Here is an 18,344-nt window from a genome sequence, read left to right as displayed (position 1 = left end):
GACATTAATGATTGATGGGCGAGGCCATAAACAGAGGGGCGTTTTTGAGAGCGTTACCTGATTTGACCACGTCAGAGTGTGGGTAGGGTTTAGGGGTGGGGTCGGGTGAAGAGGATCATTTTCATTGCATGATATATAAACACCCACCAGTTTGAAAACACCCACAAATAGCCTACAGAAACGCCCGGTTTTGTTCCGCAGAGACCTCATATTCCTTTTGAGGGACTTTGGCGGCAGCAATGAACACGAACATTAGGTGGCGCGATTGCTCCTTCCGTTGCACAAAAGAAGAAGAAGTTGTCAGTGTTTGGTTCCAGTTTCAATAATACTGTCCGACACAATGATTCAGACACATCAACGTTTGTGGATCATTTTACCATGTTTTATTGCTGTATTGGCCGTGACCATTACATGTGGTGAGTTTTTGTTGGTAGCTTTGTCCGTAACAAACAATATAAAAAAAGAAACATGATAATCATGTAATATGAACATTCACCATGGTATCATTTAGAGTGCCTCGAAGTACCAAATAGCACAGTATAGCCTATGTCAAAGTATCATCACTGTACTATGGTACCGCCGCGGCACTTCTTGGTGAGGAGCTGTCAATTCAATAGAATTTGTTACTTAGAATAAAGTGTCACAAAGACCAGGCTCTCTCTGAGTACACATAAATTGTTGTTTTATATTTTAATTATAAAATCATTAATATGTAAAGTTGTACACATTTTATATTTACATTATCTAAATTGATAAACCCTGTGCGATCCGTTGTTAAATGTTTACGTGTGTTCTGACGCCCTCTTCCGTTCAGACACAGTCAATGCTGTTGTGTTCTTGTGTAACAGGTCCTGCAGGCTCATTTTTGTTCCTGTGTCTTTGCTGTATGGCTCTTTTGTGGAAGATAAAGATCAAGAATCGCTCCATATCGAGTCTTTTAACTCAGTATGTGGCTGTGAAAGTAGTGTGCTGGCTGGGGAATCGCCAGAGAAACAGACTGGAGAATGACACCCAGGACGTTCATCGCGTTCAGGAGGAAACTCTGCTCAAGCGCCTGCGCAAACACTCCGACACAGTCTACGGCAAACTGTACGATTTCGGATCAGTTAAAGGTGATTAATTTTGACGCCTGTATAGTAATAGTAAAAAAGTGATTATTTTTTTTTAACAAAACATAAGTGTTAAATCTTTAAAAAAAAAAAAAAAAAAAAAAAAAAAAATATATATATATATATATATATATTATAAAATTATATATATATATATATATATATAATTTTTTAATAATAAAAAAAAAATTAGGCTATTTTTTTACCAAGCCCACCTGTGTCACAATAGAAGCCCACTATGTGTTTAAATATAAATGCTTCACTTTATATTTAAGTAAACTCTTTAATTTTTATTAATTTTATGACCAAACATACTTTATAACTCATTAGTCTAAACTTTTGATCTGGATGTATCTTTTATCTTATCATGGTCCCTTTAAACTGTTCTAGTCTTATGAAAGTCTGCAATATCTCTGATTTTTTCCCCCCCTCTTTGGCTAAGTATCTATTAGGACTATCTATCAGGTCTTTCACTCTTGTCGCAGGTTGGGAAAATGAAGTATAACACTGCAGACTATTTCCATGTTATACAAGTCTAAAACTCTGATTTGGTTATTGTATCACTTGATAAAGCTTTATTTGATATACTTTTACAAATTTTAATAAATATGACAAACAGAAGATCAGTGAGTCAATATAAATGCCAAAAACAGCTATTTCTGCTCTCATCTATCTCAAATGTCAGACTAGAAAAAGTTGTAATGATGAACTCTTTCTTGACAGATGGCTGAATATGATGCCACTTTTCCTCAGAATGTAACCCAGAGGCAAACTAGGTGCAAAACCATTACTGTCTACATTCACCTTGACTAAGGGGGCAGGATAGTCCAGATGAGGGGGCACTATTTTTAAAGTCCTTACTCTTGACACAGTGGTTCTCTGGCATGGCTGATTATAAGATAAATCTTTCGATGCAACATCTCTCAGTCCCACGACTTCCACTGCATTATAACAGGGTGACAGTTTTGTCCATTTAGCTAAATCCTCTGTTACATTTTCATTTATTTGTTTGGCTAATGGCCAGCTTCTACCACACTGAACTGAAGTAATGTGGACTTGGAGAGTTAACCTGATGTTTACCTGGGTTTTTTGTTGTCAGGTGATACATTAAAGACTAGGGCTGTGATTCTTTGGGTAGACAGCGAATCGATTCGATTCACAGGTGTTCAATTCGATTCAAGAACGATTTTTGCAAATTCAGAACGATTCGATTTGAGACGATTCACATTAAAATTCGATGCAATTCGATTAATTCGATTTGATTCTGCAATTTTATATGCATTCATTAGGGTTATTGAAACGTTTCCCCCAATGTGTCTTAGTCAGGGTGTGAATTACACAGCGACCTTCAGGAGGTCAGAGAGTAAGGGCAAAAAACAACCTTTTGTCCATTGTTAATGTTAGTTCATGTTAGTTCTTAATGATGCTACATAACTTTATTTTAATAGCCTAAAAATTGGCATTTGTAGAAATTTACATAAGCCAAAATTTTAAAAGTCTTAAAAAGTGTTGTTAGGCCTAATTCATGTTAACTATAGTGTAGAATAGTGTTAATGGCTACACAACCTTATTAAAGTGTTCCAGGTACATTAAACATACTAATGCTTTCACGGAGAGACTACCTTAGAATATCGTGCACATTCCCAACTAATCCTAAACTAAGTTTTCTTCACGGATTAGTTATAAAAGCCCTCTTTGTTCTCTTTATATGGAACATTTTCCTTACGATGATTCTGAAAGAAAACGCGCTGGGTTTCTACTGTTGCTATAGTAACAAACGCAGCTTTAATTCGCATCTGATTGATAGATAAACCGCGCGCTCTTATTTCAATGTTGTTAATGTTGTAGTTATTTCAGCAGTTTCCTTCGCACATTCAGTTTAATAGCATTAAGTTAAATTTCATTTATCATTCATTGGAACTGTGCATATGTATTTTAGACACTACATTATGTGTTTGCTCCGTCCATGCAATAAATGCGCGCCTTTGAATAAGCGGGGTTTTACTCCAACTGCTCAGGTAATGTCAATGGTATGACACTTCCGTAAAACTACAGTATTTTATCTTATATAAAATAACGGTGACGTTTCCACGCAATAAAAGCGTTTTATTTCAACAGTAGTGACCACGCAATGACTTGTCAGCTTTATCAATGACTTGAGCAGTGTGACTAGGACTATTGCTGTCTCAATAGAGACTGTCATCTGCTCATGTGAATAGCAGTGGCCGTCCTGAGGGGAGCTCAAACGTGGGCTGCTCAAAAATGTGTCGATGAGAGCTACGGACGGAGCGCGAGAGCAATCCAGTGAAAGGCGGTAAAGAGTGCAGCGCGTGTCTGTGAGCGCGAATGACGACGCACAACGTCTCCCCAATTTTAAAGCACTGAATCGCTATAGAATCGCGATTAATCCGATTCTTAGCATTTTACATCGATTATCGACCGAAATTAACGATTCACGATTCAAAATGTTTCAAGATCGATGCATATGCATTGTCAGGATTTGTAATCGAAGCATCGAGAAAACGAGTGAATCGTTACACCCCTATTAAAGACACATTACTACTGATAGACTGGCCATCTGTCCAGGGTGTTTCCTTGTCTATGGCCCGAGATGCTTCGAAGCTTTGCTACAGCATCCCCACAACCCTATAAAGGAAAAGCAGTTTGGAAAATGGATGAATTTTTTACATTTTGTTATGTCTGTAGCCTTATGCTATATAATCCTTTAAATTTTTTCAATTAAAAAAAAAAAAAATTCACCATCTTGTCATGAAATGTATGACATAGTTTTTATTGTATCATTTCAGACACAGAAACATTTCAACAGCGCCATCCGGTCACAGATTATGACCATTATGAAAAGTTTGTGGAGCGTGTGGCTAAAGGAGAGCAGAAGGTTTTAATATCGGAGAAACCTCATGTCCTGGCAATGACATCAGGAACGTCTGGATCCAGTCGTATGCTTCTGAGCACCAGAGACACCAACACGGAATTCTTTCTACAGGTCACAACACATAAACATTTTTATAAGAACAAAGTTATGTCAGCATTACTAGTGGCACCAAACACCAAATTTTTGAACACTCCCCATGTCTTTCTGTTGGTCAGACAAACAGGAAGTGAAGTTGTTCAGTAAATATAAGAGGTGGAGGTGTTCGGGTGGCACACAGTTTTTGAAATATAATACAAATGCATCATTCATTATTTCAGAAATGCATTATTCAGTGTGATTGGTTGCACAGAAGGCAGTGGAAAACCATGGAGAAACCTGTCAGATTCCTTAACACATGTTTAGGAGCAGTGTTTTATAAGTAATGGGCCAATGCAGACTCACTAGCAACAAGTTTGGGGTTGTTGCAAGATGAACTAATTTACTGCATTTTGTGATCAATGAAAGTAATATGATAATTAGCTCTCAATTCTTTGTTAATTTCCTAAAGGACTTGAGAGGATCAGGGGGCATGTAATCTATTATTTTTGTGCACTTTTCTGGCAGGGGGTGACTGTTTGTCTAGATGCTATGAGACAAGCCTTCCCAGCCACCAACTGTCTCCAGAAAACTCTGAAGCTCTTTTACTCGCCCCTTTTTCGTCAGAGTGAGGCAGGTATTCCTATTGGCCCCAACTCCTCAACCCCTGCCTCCTCTAGACACATGCTGCATCTGTACACCACACCAGCACCCGTCTATCAGGTAAGGGATAGATAAATATGAATTTAACATGATATTTTGTGATAATATTTGCAAATGTTAAGGTGAAAAGGGAGACAAACCTTGAGAGGTTTCTCTGTATTCCACAGTTTTAGATTTGTAATCAAACAATTCACAACTGGTTAAAGTGGATGTTGGCAGGTTTTATTAAAGGTCATTTTATTAAGGTATTTTCATACATTTTGTTTTCAACTTGTACAAATGACAATACTTTTTATACAGTACAAAGTCCCCCATCCCCATTACAGGGTGCTGTAATGTCCACCTCTCATTAAACACACCTGACTGTAATTTTCAAGTAATCCTCAAAACTTTGATTAGATTTTTCAGGTATGTTTCATTAGAGTTGGAGCTAAATTATATTTATGTGAAAGTATGGACACAGAGTGAAAAAGTCCAGGCATCTAGCAAAAAACCAAAGTGAAAGTAAAAACGTACAGCTTTAAATTGTACTTGATTATTGAAGAATGATATATATACACTTTTTAAATCTGTAAATTAAATCTTAAAATTTAAATCTTTATAAATTCTAATCAATTCCCACTAAAGACATAAAGTTACACAGTTTTCCCTTGTCTTCTCTGTTGTCATGGTTTCTGAGTATGTTCCCAGTAAAAATTAATATAAAAACTAAATCAATAGAAACTAAATTGAAACATTTTAATTTCAAATCTAAAAGTAAGCAATAAGGTACGAGAGGCTGTGCTGTATCGTGAATAAGTCACGGCTGAAGGGCGTTGTTAACAACCCCTTTAGCGGTGACTTATTCACGATACAGCACTAGCCTCGAGTACCTTATTGCTTTTTTATAAAACCGTTAGTTCCTGTCCTTGATTCTGATTGGTCAATAGCTGTGTTTTATTCACGATAAAACACGGCTATGACCGCTTCACCCAACAATTATGTGTATCACTTAGCAACCACTCTTAGCAACGTAAACTGTATGTTCTCAATTGATATTGTTCTTTGAAGCTTACTGTATTATGTAGAAGAGTATTGTGAGAAAAAGATTGAGTGAGCGAGTTTATTACCTGCATTCAGATTTAGCATTTTACTTAAGGTCAGTCCTATGTTCATAATAAAAAATAAAATGTCCGATGTATTATCCTATCCTTTTAACAGTTAAGGGGTTTTCCCGTGACTGACAGCGCTAGTCAAAGCATTTGTCAGTTGCGTCTTGTTCCATGTTCACAACAATTCATTCTTTTCAATGTAAAAGTCTTCGCTACTGACTGACACACTCATAAAGACAGTCTTTGCCGCCATCTAATGGAGTAATAATGTAACTTCTGTTGCTGTTCACGGTCAGGGACTATTTTTCCGGCGGAAGGAAGGCTCCGCTTCTCGTCGTGCCTAACAACACCCTTCAGCTGTGACTTATTCATGATACAGCACATCCTCTCGTACCTCATTGCTTACATAAAACTGTTACCACACAATACAAATATTAAAGCCAAAATTATGTATCAATGCAACTTTCATGAAATAAACTTTCACTAAAGCCTTCCTTCCACCAGAAAAAATAGTCCCTGACCGTGAACAGCAACAGATGTTACATTATTACACCATTAGATGGCAGCAAAGACTGTCATTATGAGTGTGTCAACCAGTAGTGAAGACTTTTACATTGAAAAGACTGAATTGTTGTGAACACGGAACAAGATGCAACTGAAAAAATGCTTTGACTAGCACTGTCAGTCACGGGAAACCCCTTAACTGTTAAAAGGACAAGATAATACATCGGACATTTAAACAGATTTTTTATTATGAACATAGGACTGACCTGAAGGAAAATGCTAAATCTGAATGCAGGTAATAAACTCGCTCACTCAATCTTTTTCTCACAATACTCTTCTACATAATACAGTAAGCTTCAAAGAACATTATCAATTGAGAACATACAGTTTACGTTGCTAAGAGTGTTTGCTAAGGGAGTTGTGTAGTGATACACATAACTGTTGGGTGAAGCGGTCATAGCCGTGTTTTATCGTGAATAAAACACAGCTATTGACAATCAGAATCAAGGACAGGAACTAACCGTTTTCTAACACCTAATAAAATCATTGTTTGCATAATTTAGTGTAACAAATGTTAGTCCATCAGAATCATTGATTTGCTGCATTTATTTCTTTTATTTATTTTTTGAGGAACGTAATAGAAAACAGAAACAACTCAATTTTAGTTGTTTGAATGAATTCATATGAATCTTATTTGTGTGAGTTTTCGTACCATCTGCTTACTAGTCTTTCCAAGTTGAGTCTTCTTTGATTATGTCTGATTGTTATGTTTTATTTTGTTGTGAGTCCAAATCAAGTACAAGTCATGCAGCTTGAGTCCACACTGCTGCTGTGCATGCACTGGAAGTAACTTTGGATGGAAGTGCCTACCAACTATAAAATGAAATGTGTTTGACCATTGATTTTATCTGATCAGAACACTAGTATACAGAATCTAAAAGATTTGTTTTGTCTCTAGGTGCTGAATGAGAGAGATGCCTTGTATCTGCATCTGCTGTTTGGGCTGAAGGACCGCAATCTCGGCATGCTGGAATCCAACTTCTGCTCTACCGTCTTTTATGCCTTCAGAGCCCTGCAGGTACAGTGGGGTCCAAAAGTTTGAGAACCCCAAAGAAAATGCTTCTACATTACATTATTGATTGTATAATTATATAATCAGTATTACAACATAAGTGATCACCTAGGAGTAGTGCACAATCTATACATCATAACTTCTCTTTGTTAATAAATCCTAGAACTTTGTTTTTAAAGGTTTAAATGCAAGGCCTCAGACCACATTGACTACACTGTATAAAGCTATCAGATGAGCAGAAATGCAAAAATTTACTTTGGTTTAGTGACCAAGGAATAATGCAGAATTCCTTTTAAATCATAAATGATTTAATGATTTCAATCATTAATTCAAAACTTAGGTTATTTCCTGGTTTAAAGAGAAAAAAAATCCAGGTTTTCAGTGTAGTCTCAGATTGTTGGACCCCACCATACAACATGTTCAAAAATAGAAAAGAAAAAAGAGTAGTACCATCAATACTTTGTTCTCACGTTGAATACAGCTAGATGGAGTGCAACAGAATCACACAGAAGTTGCATTTATAGGCGCATTAACTCCCGCTGCTAAAATATGCACTCAATACGCTTGAGATTTTTGTCCCGCTCTCAGATTTGTCTCAGATCTGTGTTCATCTGCATTTAGGAACATTGGAAAGATCTTGTTGTGGATGTGGAAGTGGGCAGGATTAACTCCGGCCTGAACCTGAAGGCTGACGTGCGCTGTGCTCTGGAGAAGCTGATGAAGCCGGATCCAGAGAGGGCATCTGAGCTCACAGCCCAGTTTGAGGAAGGCTTTGAGGGGATCGCACTCAGACTATGGCCACAGTTACACCTGGTCCTGGCAGTGGACTCAGGCTCCAACCAGATTTATGGGGAGATGTTACGACAGCACTACTGTAAAAATGTCCCGTTCTACTCCCCTTTCTACGCTGCCACTGAAGGTATGTTTGTATGTGTGTATGCATGTATAGCACCAGTAGTGTGCAGTGGTGTTCAAAAATGAGGAGGCAAAGTTTTCACTTTTTCAGTTTTATGTTCCAGTTACACTTAAAGGCACAATATGTAAGATTTTTATATTAAAATATCTAAAAACCACTAGAACAATGTTATATATTTTGTTGACTTGTGTACTTACATTATCCCAAATGTTTCCAACAATGTTTAAATCCAGAGAAATCAGCAATTTTAACCAGGACATGGCCCGTGTCATTTTGTCGCCTGTCATGACATCATATCCGTGTTACCCTCGATTTCCAGTTTTACTTTCGTAGAAACAATGGAAACACTAAAAACACTTTAATATGTTGTGTTTTATTAGACAGGTGAACAACTGTTTGGATACATTTATCAACAGAAAACAAATCATTGTTATATAGCTCAACACGGTTAGTCTTATTGTTCGGATCGCTTGTTTCCTGATTTACTACGAGTACCATGTTTTTACCATGCCTCAGAGACAACACTATTTTGTCAAGTGGCTAACATAGCATAATCAGAGAGAGCTTTTTCTATCATACAATCATTTTTTTAATTAATTGCATGTCACTTAGCAACACAAGTCATCCAGTTTATACTAATATGACATTTTAATATCGATCTAGATTACTGCAAAGTGCAACAAGTCTCTTATACCAGCCACCGAGCGAATGCATAGAGTAACGTTATAACATAACGTTCAACACACTCAAACGTATTTAGTATGATTGTTTTAACCATGTAAAACAGCACTGCGTTACCCCACATACGCAACAAAAAGAGCAGAAGCGGCCGACTGCAGCATAAGCATAATAAAAGCTCCGCTGGACTCCCGCAGCTCTCTGCTTCATACCACAAAATGTTAATAAAACTTTAATGCATTAGCTCATCTATGAACATGATTTCTGCCTGAGTCTGTCGGAGCAGTTCATCTCCAGGAGATGAAGACGACAATTTCCATGACCACACGTTCATTCACGGTGTCATCAAGCTACGCCTTTGTTTTGAATGAGCGACCTCTAGCAGCGAAAATTACATATTTTGCCTTTAATGTTGACACTTTTTTTCAGGTTAAATAAACATTACTTACACTATCAAGAAAACAACTTCTAATACAATTCAATTTTGTATTTTTACTTTAAAATTATAATGTTCTATTTATTAAAACAAAGTATATTTCTCATCAAGTTAGTCATGATCACAGGGGTCACAGACACAGAGATATACCTTTAATTTCACCAAAATTATTGCTCACCAAAAAAAAAAAAAAAATCCTCACAGATCATGTTTTCAAGTAATTTCAGGTTTGAATGTGACATGACATAAACGGTGGCATGGCATAAAAGAGTCGCCAGTCGCTTTGCCACTTTAGAAAAACAAGATATTTATACACTTTTAAAGTCATATTTCGTAATATTTGCGTTGTTTTATCTTTTGTACTGTAGATTATTTTCTCATTAATTTTTTTGGAAAATGCAGATCCTCCCTTGCCTCTTTGGAAGAAAAACCCCTGGTGTGTTCATTTCTGAACTGGATTGTGATATATTAAAGCAATAAGCCATGATAGGCCTTGGTTTTTTCATGGGCAGGGTTGGAAGATTTACATTTCATATTACAAAATGCTTAAAAATGTTATTCGTAACATATTCCTTTTAGATTGCTGAAGTTAAGTAATGCTACAATCACCTTGATGTCATGCACTGGATTCAGGAATTATCTAAATTAAATTCAAAATCAAAAAGTTGTATCTGGAATGTTTCACAATCCACTAACTGAAGTTTTAATAGAGGTAGAGTGATGTTTTTCTATACATCTTTATTAACAGTAATAAGTTAAATACAGTTAGTTGAACTAAATTCCTACTATATATAGTCTAAATGTATTTAAATACAGCAGCTGGAAAATACCAACACTAAGTGTATTTCTTTATCATTTAGACCTCATTTTTCAATGATTTTCTCATTTTCAATTGACTGTTAGTAACTAGTTTGGACGTGTCAAGCTTTTCAGCAAACTTAATGTCAATGCAGAGCAACTTGATGCAGCAACAGCTATTATAGTACTTGTAGTAATCAATTTGTCTCTGTCTAGGTGCTGGGTGAACTAGCAAAGCCTACTATTCAGTACAGAGACTGGCAACATGCAGCAGCAAAGTTGTGAATTGGGAATATACTTGCAGTGAGTAGAGCTCACATACATGCATTAGTTAGTTGTGTGTAATAGTCTGTAATTCATGTTTCAGGTTTGATAGGTGTGAACCTGTGGCCTCTGCAGGAGAGCAGACAGTATCTCCTGTGTCCTCGCTCCATGTTCCTTGAGTTTATACCAGAGGAGGATCTGGATTTAGAGAAGCCCAAAACTCTCCTGATAGAGCAGCTTCAGGAAGGACACAACTATGAGCTGCTGGTCACCAATGCCTCAGGATTATTCAGGTCAGATACATGATCCTACTGCTTAACATTTACTCATTTTATTTACATACCCTGCTTTCACTGCTCTTCTACCATCTGTCTGTTCAGATCTTAATAGTCTTAAATAGGTGTAAAAATGTTTTTGTGTAAAAGCAAAAACTGAATTTTATAATTACATGGATGATAATTTGAGGGCAAAGTAAATGTCAAAGTACATGTTCATTTGATGTTTTGATGAGTTTTGCAGAAATGGAAGTTGTTCAAATATCTGGATGGACAATTTCTAGGAATGTACCTGAACTTCACTAAACTATGAACTCAGAACAACACTAATGTTGCAAATAGGCAACAAATAATTAAATAAACCTTTTTTAATGGCATCATGTACTGGTGCAGTGCTTCTTCCTTAACATTTTAATATAAAATATTTAGTCTTTTGGATCTTTGTACAATTCGCCCTCCAACATGTTTTTTTTTTTTTTTTGACTTAAGCCCAAAATATACTTCAGTTTTGACAAACGCTTAATGTGTGTGTATGACTGACACTTAGCTTTTCAAAGTATCTTCCATTTCATAAACATATATACGACAGTTTCATCTTTATACAGTGTCTGCTTTATTTATCTCCTGATGTTTTGACCGATACATAGTGGCATCTATTGTTGTTCCGTCTTTACTGTTTCTTTTTCGTCTGTGACAAAGGACCCGGCCAGTGCAAAAAAAAAATTCAAGGTGCAAATGAGAGAAAGATCATTTTGAAAAAAATAGGGCTGCATATGTATGGTACATGCTGATGAGCATACTCCTAAAACAGGAAAATATACCTTGCTTGGGCTTTACTGTTAAACTTACTGTTTGGACATAAATGCAATGCCTCAAACATTCCACATCCCATTTGAACGTGATTGGCTGAATTATGTAATGTTATTAACATGAACAATGCATTAAATAAGTTACTTTACCTGTGAACACTACTGTTTGCTGCTGTTTTTGAGCACTATTCTTTAAACCAGTGGTTCTCAACCAGAGGCCCGGGACCCACTAGTGGACCTCAGCAAACTTATAGGAGGGCCTGATTAAATCTTAAAATTATTTAAATTTTGTTATATTAACATAATCTTAATTAAAATGCAAAAAAAAAAAAAAAAAGCTGTACAACATTAAACTGACATAATGTTTTTTAAATTAATTTATTTTCACGACAACAGAACTACTAGAGGTACATATCAACCTAGATAGGAGGGCCTTCCAATATTGTCTGTTTCTCAATATGTGTTCTTAATCAATTTTGGTCCATTTTTTCTAGTACTACATCATTATGAACCGTCGAAGTTTAATTCCAGTACTCAAGAATGCAGGTACAGAGAATGCATGAAAGTCCCTGGATGTGTTAGGATGCCTCGAATGCAGACTTGAGAGAATCAAACCATTAGAAATTACAAAAGCTTTCTATTTCAATTAAATGCTGTTCTTTTGATCTTTCTATTCATCAAATAACCCTGAAAATATTGTACACAACTGTTTTGAACATTGATAATAAATGTTTCTTGAGCAGCAAATTGGCATATTAGAATGATTTCTGAAGGATCATGTGACACTGAAGACTGGAGTAATGATGCTGAAAATTCAGCTTTGCCATTACAGGAATAAATTGCACTTTAAAATATATTCAAATAGAAAACAGTTATTTTAAATTGCAAAAATATTTCACAAAGTTACTGTATTTTGGATCAAATAAATTAAGCCTTGGTGAGCAGAAGAGACTTCTTTTAAAAACATTAAAAAATCTTACCGTTCAAAATTGTTTGACCAGTAGTGTATATACATACTCATTTTCACAAATACACATGGTAGAATAAATAATATAAAAATAATGTCTGTCCATAATAATATGAAATAAAGGTTTTAATAGGTTATGACATTTGTTTGTGATGTTATGTTGTGTTTATTGTGCATTGGCTGCAACTTTTAATGTGCTTGGATGGTCAGCTGAGCAACAAGATCACAACACATCTCACTTCTCACAAAGATGTGTTCTGTGTCCTTGCGTCTTTCAGAGTTCTTTCTGTTAAGGTAGCCTGGCAAAACTGGTCTCCACGAGAACACAAGTACATTTGCATTCTTGGACTTGAAAAACAGCCATTGTTTTGTACAGTGGGGGGCCTTGGAGACAAAATGGTTGAGAACAACTGCTTTAAAGACACACCAGATGATGCCATGCATTGTTCTGTTCTGTTTATAAAAAAAAGAGAAAGAGAGGGAGAGAGAGAGAGAGAGAGAGAGAAAGAGAGAAACAATAACCAGATTTTTGACAATTAGAAAAGTAAAATATCGGTAAAATTATATACTAGATGTTTACTGAAGTGTTCATCTATGTTTTTCAGGTATCGCATTGGAGATGTTGTGAAAGTAGTCGGGTTTCATAACCAGTGTCCAAAAGTGGAGTTTCAGTATAGGTACGTACTTGTTTATTACATTCTCTAATCAAGTGGTTCTCAAACTGTGTTACACTCAGGTGGTACACAGCACAACACTATTTCACACTGTTTAAAAATAGAAAAAAAAAAATATATATATTTTAGTATTTTAATTGTAATTTCTTGTTACAATATTAAGATATCTATAGTCACCTTGAAGAAGCTGATGTTTACATCAGCAGTGTGGGATGTTAATGGGTCATGTTCTCTGCTGTAGCTCCATTCTTGTAGAACAAACAGTGTTGTTTGGCACTAGCAATGCTGAGATCATGGGTTCATCTCCCAGGGAATGCATAAAATTGATGAAATGTGTTCCTTGAATACAGTGTAAATCGCTTTGGATAAAAACGCCTGCCAAATGCATTTATGTAATATATTATCTAATGGTGCGGAGCACTACAGTATATATTCTGAACAAACACTGAATCATATTCAGTATTATTCTGTTCGAACCTGCAGCAGAATAATACATTTTGTATGCTGCTCACAGCCCTTACACTTTTTTTACAAATTCTTACTTACAGATTTCTGTTTGCCCAATGCTGGAAAAGTTGATCAGAGTTAGTACCTTGTCTGAATGTTTAAGAAGCACTGATCTAATCAATCAAAAACATATTTCTTTACTATCATTTCTTTGACGTGTGTTCAGGCGGGGTCAGATGTTGAGCGTGCGTGGTGAGAAAGTGTCTGAATGGCTGTTTTTGAGGGCTCTTAAGAGGACAGTGACGCAGTGGCCAGGAGCCAGACTCATAGACTACAGCTGTGTTGAGAGTGGCATTCTAGGTAATGTTTGAGTTTCATCAAGTCCTTTGTCATTTAAAAGAATGTTCCAAGTTCATTACAATTTAAACTAATATATACAACAGTGGATATTCACCTACAAACACTTGAGACCCGAGGCTACTTTTTGAGAGGTAACTTCATTTTCAGAGAAATTTCAGCTACTGCTGTGTCATGTGAATAAATGACCATTCACACCGAAAGGGTTTTTGTGTCACTTACGATGTTTTTCAGTTGTTTTCCTGTGAACATGCACTAGATGGATGTCTTTGACCATTTTGTTGCTTTTTGCCATTTTCGTGTTTTGAAACGTGTCTAGAGACGCCTTTGTTCTGCTCAGGTGTACAGAGACTTATAGAAGTGTGTAATAGTTACATAAATGCTAGACATACTCAAAAAAATTAAAACTACTCTTAGAGTTGAATTTTTAATGTTTTATTTTTTTACTTTTTACTGTTTGTCAAGTCACCTTTATTTATATACCCTTTATACAATACATATTGTTTTAATCAGCTTTACAGTGATAATGAACAGTGATGCAAACAGAATTCAATTCTGCTGTGAAGCAGCTCTTAAAAACACAATATTGTCATTATTCAGCTTGAGTCAGTTCAATGTCCCCAACTAAGCAAGCCAAAGGCGACTGTGGCAAGGAACCCAAACTCCATCAGGTGACAGAAATGGGAGAAACCTTGGGAGACCCAGGCTCAGTCAGGCCAGTTCTCCTCTGGCCAAATGAATGAACATGGTGTGATTTATGATTCCAGGCTGCATTCAGCACCTCAAGGACTGTAATTTCACCTTCCCCTTTCATTTCAACCCCACCCATCCACAACCCCCACCCCGGACTGTGGAACATTATACATATCAGCATGAAACTATTGAATTTTGACTCTGTCTGCAACATCAATAGAGTGCAATTTGTAATAAATCTGGAACATAACTTGAATTTTCCTAAGGTTGATCTTAAGTATAGTACTGACAGTGAAATACATGCAGTAAATGTTTCATTTAATTTGTTATTTGTGTTTGCTGTAGGCAGTGCATCTGGAATAGCTCAGCCACATTATCTTGTGTTTGTTGAGCTAAAGGGTGTGAGGAACCTCTCAGAGGAACAAAGATACAAGGTGACTATCAATAATATTCATTTAATTTTTTCTTAAGAAACCCTTCTCTTAACTGCTAATATTCCAGATTGCTTTTTAAATCCAACAGTTAGACCACTGCCTACAGGAGGACTCTGACATCTACAGATCCTTCAGGATGAAGGGCAGCATCGGACCAATGAGAGTTCATCTCGTTCGCGACGGAACTTTCCAAGAACTGAAAGATCGCATGATGGCCTTCTCTAGTGTTTCGTCCAACACCTTCAAAATGCAGCGTGTGATACGTAGGAGAGAGTTTGCTGATTTTTTACTGCAGAGGGCTTTCTCATGAGCATTTCAATTATCGATGAACGCTTTGATGGAAAGCTGAGGTGGCAATTTTGGCTGGTCTGAATAGCTAAAACTGAAAAATGCTTTGAAAATGCGACAGGGGACATTAGGTTATACTTTTCAGGGAATCGCCCTACCAATGGATTATTTACAGTTGTTTCTCCTATCCTAGTTGTATATGCAGAGACAACTGTAAATAATCCATTGGTAGGGCGATATCCTGAAAAGTGTAACAATGTGCCCCTGTTGCATTTTCAAAGCATTTTTCAGTTTTCCGTATTCAGACCAGCCAAACACGGGAACAGGCTCAACCAGTGGCACAACTCGTCCAACCGATGGAGGTCTCAATGATCATTTGGGAAACTTGTTTGCAGATCTGCTTGGGGCTGCGAAAGTGATTGTTCTTGATCCCAATACTGCACATTTTGAACGTGTCGCTTATTTAGCACATCAGATTTCTGTCATTACGAGGTTTTCCAGAAGGAGATTCATCATTGATCAACCGTTGGGCAAAATGGCATTTTTATATTATATTATATTATATTATATTATATTTAAAAAATAGAAGTTTTAATAATTGGTTATTGTTATTATATGTTAAAAATATATAAGAACATAAAATATGCCTACAAGTAGACATTTTGATTTATTCCATACCACAGTCTTTCAAATCCGTTCACTAATTACCTTTTTTTTTTTTTTTTTTGTATATTTATTGTTATATATTTATTTTAATTTTCATCCTTAATTACATTTATCTTTTTTCGAAATTAATGTTTGGTTATACTTTATTTTAGTGTCCTTGTTACAATGTAATTATACATTTAAAGCTGCTGTCCATAACTTTTTTTGTGTTCAAAATTTATAAAAAATTATATAATGAGAATGTACAACATGAATCCATTTTCCAAACGTGTTTTTGTCTTACCCTGAATCATTATGGTACACTTATAATAAGTGTTTCTATTCAGACTATTTTAGACAAGTCTGGTAGGAACTGCTGCAGCGGAGTATCACAGTAACTGCGTGAACTGTCATAGACATAAAAGGAGAGGAGTAACTCCGGCTACAATGTTCTTCCGCTAGATGCATGCAGTTCTATTTATTAACCGCTAGAGTGTCAAAAGTGACGGACTGCAGCTTTAAGTACTGAGTAATATTGATTAATGTTATTACTACAGTAAATGCATGTAACATTTTATAACGCGGACATTGTAAAATAGTGTTACCTAATGTTCTGTATTATTGTAAGAGTTCTACCACAGAATTTCAGGAGACATTCATAGAGCCATCAAAAATATTGTTTTATCTACTGCAACATTCATGCACTGGAAATGTTTTCCTTTAGGTTTGATGTAATGAAATCTGAACTGAGATTGTGTGCGACCCTTGTAATTATAAAATGGTTCATTTATCTAATAGTTGATATAACCATAATTGTTTTGTAAAAACTTTAAATGCCTGACAATCATGCTAGTAAAGCTTTGACTCTATGGCTGCGTCCGAAAACTGAAAAATGCTGCCTCCGCAGGCAGGATAAGGAGGTACTGTAGGAAGGTAACAAGGCACGTCCAAATCCAAAGATCGTGCCACATCCTGTCTCCTGAGACACCTTCATCTGATGGATTTTTGAAGGCAGCATGGATGTATCCTTCGCTGCCTTTAATATCCCACAATCCTGCGCGTTCCATTCCCTGATTGTTGAGCTAAAATATAAAGATGGCATCTGAGATTTGAGGTTGGTGGACAGTTTGTGTGTAAGTGTACATTTTGACCAACTTTTCCCACTTTTGATGACATTTCTAGAGAGAAGTTAGTATTGTAGTAATTAAACATTCAATTTGTTGTCACCAAAGCGCTCTCTGTTTTGTTATCTGTCATTAAATCGTCACGCTGCCTCAGAACGAAGTCTGTCCAAAATCAGTTTAGTGAGGTACCTTCGTGCGCAGACGCTGCCTGCATTGAGGCAACAAGTCAGCTGCCTAGGTTTTCGGACGCAACAGTTATTACATTAAAAGTTTATATAGGCTATTATAAATGTACTAAATTGCAACTTCATCATCACAAATGTGTAATTACAAACATATTTAAAAGAATACAAGTTTCAATAAAAATTAAATTAAAGTGTATTTTAGTTTACCATAAATTATTGTCCGTACATCTGAACCATATTTCAGTGACGATAGAAGAAATTATGAAATTACATTTAAGTCCTTCTTAAGTGGATCGGAAAAAAAAAAAGCACTCTAAAGTTGAGCTAATTGCATTTCACATAAATGTTAGCCTAATACATTTTCATCTCATTGCAATGAGCATGTAATGTCTGAAAACATTACATTCAGTTCACACTCAAGTAGTAAATGATGTTTTAATAGGAATTACTTTTTAAAAGTGTAGGCTACTCTTTTTCAAGACACAATTTGAAGAAACTTTGTCAAGCTATGAGCTTCTTAGGATATCAATTAGCCTGGTTAAATAACTACAGTTAAATTTCTCTTTTGAAAAAAAAAAAAAAAAAAAAATCAAGTCAGCTACATTACATGTTAGTAACAAAAAGTAAATAACTACACTGAAAATAGGGGGTAAGGGGGCAATATTCCTATTTTAAAAATTGTATGTGTATGTAATTTGTAATTTCATCATAGCCGTGTATTATTTCTGTCTTAGCAACAATAAGAGGTTTTTAATTAATCTCAATTTGAGTGAAAGTGTTACACACCAGAACAGATAGATGTACTAACAGAATATTGAATAACAGTAGCATATATGCTGCTATAAAAAGGAACATAAAATGCCGCTAAAGACTTGATGTCCCAGATGGGACTTCTGCACACTGGGACTCCTTTCTTGTATGTTTAGGCTCCACAGTTCAGATTTAAT

The 18,344-nt window shown here is 36.0% G+C and overlaps 1 protein-coding gene across 1 annotated transcript; it reads left to right on the top strand.

Annotated features, from left to right (window-relative positions):
- Positions 1–260: 260 nt before the first annotated feature.
- On the top strand, positions 261–17,593 carry ghdc (GH3 domain containing). Its single transcript, XM_051915101.1, has 11 exons — positions 261–416; positions 849–1,112; positions 3,917–4,113; positions 4,606–4,800; positions 7,294–7,413; positions 8,029–8,326; positions 10,603–10,792; positions 13,156–13,227; positions 13,898–14,031; positions 15,067–15,155; positions 15,244–17,593. The coding sequence occupies exons 1-11, from the start codon at positions 341–343 to the stop codon at positions 15,463–15,465; spliced, it is 1,857 nt and encodes a 618-aa protein (XP_051771061.1). The 5' UTR covers positions 261–340; the 3' UTR covers positions 15,466–17,593.
- Positions 17,594–18,344: the final 751 nt, after the last annotated feature.

Source organism: Ctenopharyngodon idella, chromosome 12 (assembly GCF_019924925.1).
Source record: "Ctenopharyngodon idella isolate HZGC_01 chromosome 12, HZGC01, whole genome shotgun sequence".
Taxonomy (NCBI): domain Eukaryota; kingdom Metazoa; phylum Chordata; class Actinopteri; order Cypriniformes; family Xenocyprididae; genus Ctenopharyngodon; species Ctenopharyngodon idella.
This window is presented reverse-complemented; position numbering and strand designations above follow the sequence as displayed.